Here is a 9,986-nt window from a genome sequence, read left to right on the forward strand (position 1 = left end):
AAGAAATGCATAATTATAAACGTTAGATTTATTTATTTGAAAAGTGTACGATCGAGATATACGATATAACTATAAATTGTTATACCTGAAATTGCTCAGTAATAAAATGGTATTAAAAGGATCTGTTTCCGCTTACATAAGAATTATATATAGGACCTGCTTATCGATGTTACACTTTTAAGAATGATTTCGTCTTTGACGATACAATGTAAGCTTTGTCAATGAATAAGGAAGGTAAAGAAGAAGAAGAAGAAGAAGAAGAAAAAGAAGAAAAAAAAAACAAACAAACACAGTGATTACGAATTAGGCGCCATATCTCTTATCGGTCGGTGAGAAAACGAGACGTAGCGTTTAAAGCAGCTACTTCCGTTTCCCTTTTCGGCCATTACGGTCCTTAGCAGAAGACGTTAGAAGGGGAGTGGATCTTCCCGTGAGATGTTTGAAGAAAGTTTTGTTATCTCAGCTCGTGGAGGAGCTACGAAGAGATAAAAGGGATATTGTAGGTGTAAAATATATGAAGGATTGAAGTTGGTTAAAAAATCGAAGAGAGGTTATGTCGTTCGCATTCGAGTTACCGAATGATGGCGGTCGTCGCATTCACGGTCACACGGCGCGTTTAAACGGAGCGCCGCACGCGCGTTCGCGTCACGTGGTGACCACCCACGTTTCGGATTTGTAAGTAAACAAGGAGGGAAGAAAATATTTGTGTCCGAAGAACCGACGTGCGTATATAAACGTTGGCCGACCCTGCGTCCTGATTAACTTTCGACGAGGCAAGAAAGAAAAAAGAACAGAGAAACCGAGTGAGAGAAACACGTCTTTCCTAATCAAACGTTTATTTCGCCGACGAGGGGTAATAGGTGCGCGCGAGTGTTTGCCTGTGTGCGAGGTGTATGTGTGTGTTTATACGTTCCCCTCTTCTTTCCTCGTGCGTATGCGTGTGTACGTATGTATATATATAATATAGAGATATATATATATGTATGTATGATGCGCATATATATATATATATATCCTGCTTCGGTAATATATTTACACACCGGGTTATACACGGCGTCGACGAAAAGAAGGAAAAGAAGTTCTATATAAGAATAGTTGACGTATTAATGATTAAATTCTAAAAGTTGAACGCGTAAATGATGTCATCTACTTGGATGGATCCTGTAAAATTAATATTTTCTCTCTATCTTCTCTTTACTTTTCATTCTCTACGTTCCCTCTCTCTCTCTCTCTCTTTCGTTCACTTTATGTGCGTGCTCGCCCGCACGTTTATGTGTTGGTGTGTATCTGAGCGCCTCTGGTGTGCTCCCTCTCTATCCTACTACACACGTCCGTCTGTCTTTCCGTCTCTCTAACACCCTATTCCTACTGCCCTTCGTTCTATCCGTCTCTTCATTCGTCAACTCTTTCGTATATCTACCTATTCGTCTATTTAGTCGATTTACCTATCTCTTCGAGCAAAGAATCTTTCTCTCCTATCTCTAGCGACCTATCTATCCGCTACTGCCGTGTCTCTCTCTTTCTCTCTCTCGCATACACACACTATATATATATATCTCTCTCTCTCTTTCTCTCACTCACTCACTCACTCATTCTCCATCTCGTTCGCTCCCTCTTCTCTCTCTCTCTCTCTCTCTCTCTCTCTCTCCCTCCTTCCGTCTTGTTCGAGAGCTCGTTCGCTCGCTTGCTCGTTCGCTCGCTCGCTCGCTCGCTCGCTCGGTACTATGTCTACGTACTCTCGCACTCAGGAGAGCGACGCGTGGGCCCTCCTGGCACTGAAGTCGGCACCGGCCAGTCCGACGAAGATGCAGTGGAATCCAGAGGCAAAGGGTGCGCCGATCGCGCGACTCGAAGGTCGGGAATTCGAGTACATGGTTAGGCAGAGACGCATCACCATCGGTCGAAACAGCAGCAAGGGTGAGGTCGACGTCAACATGGGCCACTCCAATTTTATCTCGCGCCGACACCTCGAGATCTTCTACGATCATCCGTTCTTCTTTATGACCTGCAACGGCAAGAACGGCGTCTTCGTCGATGGCGTGTTCCAACGTAAGGGCGCACCTGCCTTTCAATTGCCAAAAACGTAAGTCTCTTATTTCTCATCTTTTCATTTTAAAAATTCGTTGTGTTAACCTGTCTTTCCCACGTCCAATCTCCAACGTGCATTTCCAACGTTTAATCGCTTAGGATAGTCTTTCATATCTTTACTGTTTCTTTGCACATTTTATTTCATTAGAATTCTAATGGTACTGTTTAAGTGGAGTGAATCGATAAGTGTTTTGGCCGATGTAACATTTCACCGGAATTAATAAGACGAATGGCCGTGTTCTATCGGTGGTTTGTAGTAATGATAAAAGATGGAATTGCTTTCGAGTCTTTCATTTCTGCTTTTTTTTTTTTCTGCAGCTTCGAGTCAAAGATTTTCATGTATTAATATTTTCTTAAGTGTTTGTAAATATTGGTAACTGTCAAGATTATGATAAACAAACACATAATAGCATAGTATACTTACCTTTTTGCTATCTTCGAAGCGACAATGTGTTTATTGTGTATGTTGTATGTATCTTTCTATATATAATATTATTGTTTGTCCTTCATTTCAAAAACAGATACATTTTAAGGTTGGAGTAAATAAGTATAAAAACTATCTTGCGCGCACACGCACACACACACATACACACACGACAAGCATATCTATAAGTATCAAGCAATGTCACTCGTGTTATTGATATTAGAAGATGTACCTATGCGTAAGTAAATAATATTACTATCCAACACATGGTAATAGTAAAACTTTTTAAATTGCAGGTGCACATTTAGATTTCCAAGTACAAATATAAGACTTGTGTTTCAATCCTTGGTGGATGAACAAGAGCAAGGTAATGTACGCGTACCATCTCCTCCCAAACAGAGAGTGCCACTACCGCCTCTACGTATAAATATACCTGATACGGGATATAGTAGTCCCTTTCCTTCTCCTACGGGAACCATAAGTGCTGCTAACTCCTGTCCAGCCAGTCCACGAGCAGGTCAGGGTAGAAGAAATATTTCGGCGGATTTACAAATGGTAGCGGCGTATGCTGCGGCGGTCGCGAATGATCCACAAAATTCTGGAATGGAGAGGCATGAGGGAACCCAAAGTTCCAGTAGGCAAATCAGTCCCGAACCTGGGACTGAGCAGCGTTATAGGGGTAGCAGTAGTTCGGGTCCAAACGGTACAACGGCACATTATAGTCCGCCAAAAGATGACTCTAAGCCTCCGTACTCGTATGCTCAACTTATCGTTCAAGCGATAGCATCTGCGCCGGACAAACAGCTCACGTTGTCGGGCATTTATTCGTATATAACAAAAAATTATCCTTACTATAGAACTGCCGACAAGGGATGGCAGAATTCTATTAGACATAATCTATCATTAAATCGTTACTTTATAAAAGTACCAAGAAGTCAAGAGGAACCTGGTAAAGGTTCTTTCTGGAGGATAGACCCACAGTCCGAAGCAAAGTTAATAGAACAAGCCTTTAGACGAAGAAGACAAAGAGGTGTACCTTGCTTCCGAGCTCCATTTGGATTATCCTCAAGGTATACCGATATATTTTTATAGACTACTTGCGATTGACTTTTTATCAAGCGATACATCGTTTTTACCTTTAAATCGACAGAAGTGCACCTGCGTCTCCATCTCATGTGGGAATTAGTGGTTTAATGACACCGGAATGCCTGAGTAGGGAAGGTTCGCCAGGACCTGAAACATATCCTGATAATTCTGTTCCTTCTCCAGCTGGTCATCTCACGAGTCAGTCTGCACCAGGATCACCGGGACATCCATATCCGCCGTCTTCCCAACAATCCCATAAAGGACGTTTGGTACAGCAAATAACTGTTGTCACTAATGGCGTAAGTGGAGACGCAGCGAGAGAAGGTATTTATACACTTTCAATTGCTTACATTACATACGTTATTTATATATTTGTGATTCCAATGGGAAAGTTTTCTATGTCGATTGTAGAAAAATACTTGGTGCCTGGAAACATAGTAGAGGAGCATTCTTTATCTCCGGCTGGACAATACAGCCCAGCTCCTGTTATTGTACAAACAACATATAATTACAGGTACATTTTCTTACATTAATTTACAAGACGAGACGTGATATTTCCGCATGAAACGCATATCTATGTAAGAGTGCGTTTATTTACCTTTCAGTGGAAGCTTTATCGGCCCTGACGCAGGCGTTGGGGTTGGCAAAAGAGCACACGACGAATCAGATAGTTCACCTGGTTCTCCAGCTCCGCTTGCCATCGTTGAAAGTCCCGAGCCTCTCGAGCATCAGCAACAACAACAACAGCAGCCAAAACGTCAACGTGTGCATGACGTGGATGATCATTGAACTATTATCCTAGCATCCCACTTCGTAGAACATTATTACATTACATTATTTGCCTATTACCAGACACACAGCCAAGTTCTCTTTTCCTTTTAACGCATAACTGCTTTGGACGGCACACGGTGGAGCAAATATCCGGTTATAACGTTTTAAGAGAGGTAAATCGTACTGCGTTATTAAATGAAAAAAAAAAAGAAAACTTATTTTGTTCGGACCACATCCAGCGAGGATTATTCCTCTCAAGGAAGCATCAATCAATTTATTGGGAAAGTGCAACTTCTGTTATTTTTTCTAAAAAGAAAAGTATATATATATAAAAAAAAAAAAAAAAATACACACACACACACAAACAAAAAACAAAAAAGATTTCATGTTACAAACGATACAGACGCAAAAGTCTCCAATAATTTTTCATATTTTGTAGTATACCGATTAATGTGTATAAAAGTATATACATAGTATTGTATTTTTCACTTGACAACTTATCAATTAAAAGCACGAAAGAGTCAGGGATAAATATCACAAAACTTGAAATTGAAGCGCGATGAAAGCCTTTTTAGCATGTCGTTTAGAGCGACGATGGACGATCGTAAATCAAGATACATTTGTCTCGTTGGCAACCAATAAAAAAAAATACACACACACACGCGCGCATATGAAAGAGGAGGAGAGAAAAAAAGAGCAAGAAACAGAAATAAAATAATCAAGTAACACACATCAATCGCGTATAACTATTAGATGAAGACGACGATGGCGGCGACACGGTTAATAGTTTGTGGTTCTGTAAACGTTGCTTCTCACGATAGCAAGGCTAATAATCTTCCCATAAAAAAAAAAAATAAATAAATGAAAAAAAAAAAAAACAAAACAACAAAACCAAGAAAAAAAGCTGGAGGCAATCGTTTTCGTTGAGCATAGCTTAGAAAAAAATCTTTTCAAAAATCTTTTGATTGCGCTCAGTTTTTTCTAAAGAGAGAAATACTATCAGTGCTTATAAGATCACACACACACACACACACATACACGTATATAATTATATATTATATATATTATTTATATAATATAATATGTGTATTATTTATATATAATATATATATATTATATATAATATAATACATGTATCATTTATATATAATATATATATATATAATATATATAATTTGGTGCGAAGGATCGATTTATTGAAAGAAGAGAGGGCTGGTGATACATACATATAACGTAACGAGAGAGAGAGAGAGATAGAGATATATATATATAAACTGAACGAGACGCGTATACAATACAATTTCTTAGCAACACACTCACGTACACACACACACACACACACACATAACATACACACAACCAACAGCTTTAGTCGATAGCTGCTGAAACACAAGAATGACGCGAAATATTCGAAGCGTTTAATAGTAATTTTAGATACCTCTCGATAATAGAGCTGAAGCAAAAATGCTTCCCTAGTCGCTCGGTATACTTTGTTAAAGAAAAATGAAGCTAAAAGGTATATATATATATATACACTATGTAGTATAATGAAGGAGAGAGAGAGAGAGATAGAGAAAGAGAGAAAGGAGAGAAGCCAGGCATACGTGTCAAGAAGAAATAGCATTTATTCGTAACAATGCCACCCCTTCTTCCCACCCCTGCCCCCGCCCTGCTTTTTCACTAAAGGATTAATTACGTTTCACAGGATACGCTAATTGTTTTTTTCTCTGACAAGCTCGATCAAAATTCAGTATTTTTTAAAAGAGAAAGATCGAGATATATATATATATATATTTACTTATATATATATACATATACATATATATATATATATATACACATACACATATTTGCGCGGGGAAATATTTTTTACGAATTGAACGTTTTCGATATTTCATTTCTTTTATTTTTATTTTTATTTTTATTATAATTATTACTATTATTATTATTATTATTATTATTATTAATATTATTATTAATATTATTAATATTATTATTATTATTATTATTATTATTCTTTTTTTTGTAATATTTTCCTTCTTTTTTTTTCTCTCTTTTTTTTTTTTTTTTTTTTTTTTTAATGTACATACAAAATATGTAACCGTATTCCCGTGCTGTGGCGAACGATAATCGTACTAAAGTACTTAAACTTCGTTAACGACGAATTAAGAAAAACTTAACGAAATGAAATGAAATGAAATGAAATGAAATGAAATAAAGTAAAATAAAGTATAGATAGAAAGAAAGAAAGAAAGAAAAAGACGTTAACGATATATGATCATTATGTAAGATAATTTTTGCCAAGCGCGACACGCAAAGCTCTTTATGTTAGTATTATATTATTATACGTATATACATATACACATTCAAACACATAAACATTCCTACGATCGATTCAAAATAGTCAGGTGGTTTATAATTATGTTCTTATTTAAATAACTCGTAACCTCACGAATTCTTTGAAATTGCGTTGAAAGTTGCAGGAAAAAAATTGGTCGCTTTTTCCATTGGTAAACAATTTTATTTGGAAGGAAAAAAAGAAAAAGGATGAAGAGAAAGTGAGGAAGAATAGAAGAAGAGAAAAAGAAAACGAGAACAGAAAGCTCTTTAATGGAGATTCGAGAAAATATATCGGAGACCTATGATTACGTAGGTGACGTGGTGGTAGAAGCTGCCAGAGAAAAGTAATGATGTGAGGTGTTTTGAAATACGTACATATGTATGTACAATATGTGTGCATATATCGCGAGCAACGTTTTATTATTATAACACGTTAGCTTTTTTTCCTAATCGAGAGATCGCGAAAAGAGGGGAGAAGAGAGGACTCGCGGATTAGAGGGCTCTTATGCCGCGTTAAAACGAATTTATAATAAATTAATATACTAATATAAGAGAGAAAAGAGAGAAAAAGTGAAAAAAATAAAGGGAATGAAAAAGAAAAAAAAAAAAAAAAAGAAAGAAAACAAAACAAACGTGTTAATATAATGAATATACGAGTTCGTTATGCGAAATTCTCGCCTGCATATGCATTAAAAAAATACGTTGTGTGGATTGCATAAGGAAATATATATATATATATATATATATATATATATATATATATATATATGTAGATAGAAACACAGAAAGAGAGAGAGAGAGAGAGAAAAAATAAAACAAAATGAAAGATAGATAGAGAGGGTGAAGGCTCGGAAGCTGCTTAACGCAATAGTGCGACATAACGACTAAAAGAGAAACGATGATAAGTGATTCCGTAAATTCTCAACCTCCCCTATATATGTATATATATATATATGTATGTATATGTATATGTATATGTATGTACATATATATATATATATATAAAGCAATACCTCAGGGTACGTTACTTGGACTTTGTACGACACAATAATTAACGTGTACAATATACTATATACGTATTTGCGGTATATTGTATCATTTATTATATCGTAATAAAGTGTGTGTGGGTGTGCGGCGTTTTTTCGTGACCAGGAGAAAGAAAGAGATTAAAAAAAAAAAAAAAAAGAAAAAAGGAGAAACGGGGAAAGAGACGGAGGTAAAAGTTAAGAGTTACAAAAAATAAATGAATAAAAATAAAATTTAAAAAAAAAAAAAATTAAGAAAAAAAGCAAATAAAAAGATAAAAATAAAGGAGTGGCCCTGGCTCGCCGTTTTCTAAAGGACTTTATAATAACGCTAATACAAACTCTATTTTTCTGACTTATTAGAAGAGAGACAAGAAGCGACGAACCATCAGTGAGGTTAAATTATTATTCCACATGCAAAAAGAGGATAACGCGGAGAATAAAACATTTCGGTCGTCTCGCCTTAATAATGGATGGTTTTTTAAGGGAGATAGATAGGGAGAGAAAGAGAGAAAGTAGAAAAAATGTTTTCACGAACCTTTCTCGATATCGTGAAAAACGTATCGGTATCGAGATAGTTGTCAATTCGTCGAATTGGACTATCCATTAGGCGAGTTTAAAAATTCGTTCGAAACGGGACCGACCTTATGCGGGATTGGGGCGGCGGAAGGAGGAAGATTTTGCTTCGCAGTACTAAAGATAAAAAAAAAAAAAAAACATGAAAAAGGAATAAATAAATAAATAAAAAAAAATAAAAACGCAGCTAGTAATCGATATACACGACGCGCCTATTAGCATTCAGGATATCTAAGCGACAAGCGGTTTTGTGAAAGTGCAGGCAAAAACGGTTGTGTAAGTTACTTTTACAAAGTACCTTCGACATGGCCACACACACACATATATATATATATATAATATATATAATATGTATAATATGTATTATATACATAATATGTATATATATATATATATATACAGACGAAAAACGCAAGAAAAGGATGAATCTGCGAATATCGAACTCTCCTGTTGTTATAACGATCTTTTATTTTAAAGATTTTTCATTGTTAATCTTTATTATACTCCCGATGGCGTAATTATATTTACTGTTAAATATTTAAATAATAAAAGGCTCCTCGATATTCTCGTGTCGGCCATTTATGGTTTGTGATAACTTTTGTAATAGAGCGGATGATAATAATCGCCAACGTATGCTTATGGGCTTTTTTCCTACTTTGTTTTTTCTTTTTATTTTGTAATTATTTTCTACCTCTCTGGTCTTCTCTCTCTCTCTCTCTCTCTCTCTCTCTACTTTTTTATCTTTTTTCTTTCTTTCTTTCTTTCGTCGTCTTCTCACTTCTCTTTTTATCCGGCCTTTTAATTTTTTTTTCTTACGAAATCGTTGCGTACATCAAAGCGGTACATTCTCGAAAGTGTAATCACATGTAAAATACAGTACAATCCACAACCCTTGGGAAAAGGAAGAAAACAATTTTTTGTTGTCTTCTTTTTCTACTTTTTCTTCTTTCTCGCTTTTCTTTTTCTTGTTCTTTCTCTTTTCTTTCCCAGATAAAATTTACTTCACAAATGATCCTCTCGTAAGCAGGTCCGATTCTATGTCGAGCGTTAAAGGCATTGACGTAAAAGTGATATCCAGGTCGAAGTTATTGTAGATGGACGACGGTGATAAAGTGATGGCCAATCAGAAGTACAAAGATAGAAGGGGTAAAAGTACACAGTGTGCGCTCATATATATATATATATATATATATATATATATATATATACATACATATATATATATACACATACATACCTGTATAGTATATATAGGGTGATTCATAAATGCATGTCAATTCTTCAAAGATTAAATCTAAACGCTGATGTACATAAGTAAAAAGCGTCATATGAACGTCATATATCCTGTATATGTATACTGTGTGTAAGTGTGTAAATCTATCTCCCGAAGTATTGATAGGCATTTATGAATCATTCGTTATAACATACACGTATAAATTTTCTTCTTTATTACGTATAATATTATTTCTCGCGAATTAACGATTAACATAAAAATATATCTGGTCATTATTTTTTAAAAAGTCGTAATACGTTTAAATAAGTTCTTATCAAATAAATCGTAATGGATGAATAATGTTCTCTTCTTTATTAATGGTTGGAAAAGCATTTCGTGTATTCTGAAATAGCTTATGTCCATATTACACATTCGTATTTGATTAAATTTTCTTCTGTTTATT

At 35.5% G+C, this 9,986-nt stretch overlaps 1 protein-coding gene and 1 long non-coding RNA gene across 6 annotated transcripts; one reads left to right on the forward strand and one right to left on the reverse strand.

Moving 5' to 3' along the window:
- Positions 1 to 18: 18 nt before the first annotated feature.
- On the reverse strand, positions 19 to 713 carry LOC122628762. The gene is made up of 2 exons (XR_006327114.1): positions 576 to 713; positions 19 to 475 (listed from the first exon to the last, which is right to left on the reverse strand). It is a non-coding gene; the product is annotated as an uncharacterized LOC122628762 (long non-coding RNA).
- Positions 420 to 4,901, forward strand: LOC122628759 (forkhead box protein K1). 5 transcript variants are annotated; one of them, XM_043811362.1, is made up of 6 exons: positions 420 to 942; positions 1,749 to 2,083; positions 2,809 to 3,582; positions 3,663 to 3,922; positions 4,010 to 4,112; positions 4,204 to 4,901. In XM_043811362.1, exons 2-6 carry the CDS (start codon positions 1,806 to 1,808, stop codon positions 4,385 to 4,387), a joined length of 1,599 nt encoding a protein of 532 aa, XP_043667297.1. In that variant the 5' UTR covers positions 420 to 942; positions 1,749 to 1,805; the 3' UTR covers positions 4,388 to 4,901. The 5 variants fall into 5 exon arrangements, with proteins under 5 accessions (XP_043667297.1, XP_043667298.1, XP_043667299.1 ...); XM_043811363.1 differs by having other exon boundaries at positions 420 to 860; XM_043811364.1 differs by having other exon boundaries at positions 420 to 803.
- Positions 4,902 to 9,986: the final 5,085 nt, after the last annotated feature.

The sequence above is a fragment of the Vespula pensylvanica genome, chromosome 4 (assembly GCF_014466175.1).
Source record: "Vespula pensylvanica isolate Volc-1 chromosome 4, ASM1446617v1, whole genome shotgun sequence".
In the NCBI taxonomy this organism is placed as follows: Eukaryota; Metazoa; Arthropoda; class Insecta; order Hymenoptera; family Vespidae; genus Vespula; species Vespula pensylvanica.

Bases quoted from the DNA above. Each gene is read 5' to 3' on its own strand.
- LOC122628759 (XM_043811365.1), top strand. From the start codon at position 1,725: ATGTCTACGTACTCTCGCACTCAGGAGAGCGACGCGTGGGCCCTCCTG. The intron at 3,583-3,662 runs GTATACCGATAT...TTAAATCGACAG, and splicing joins CCATTTGGATTATCCTCAAG to AAGTGCACCTGCGTCTCCAT. The intron at 4,113-4,203 runs GTACATTTTCTT...TTTACCTTTCAG, and splicing joins CAAACAACATATAATTACAG to TGGAAGCTTTATCGGCCCTG.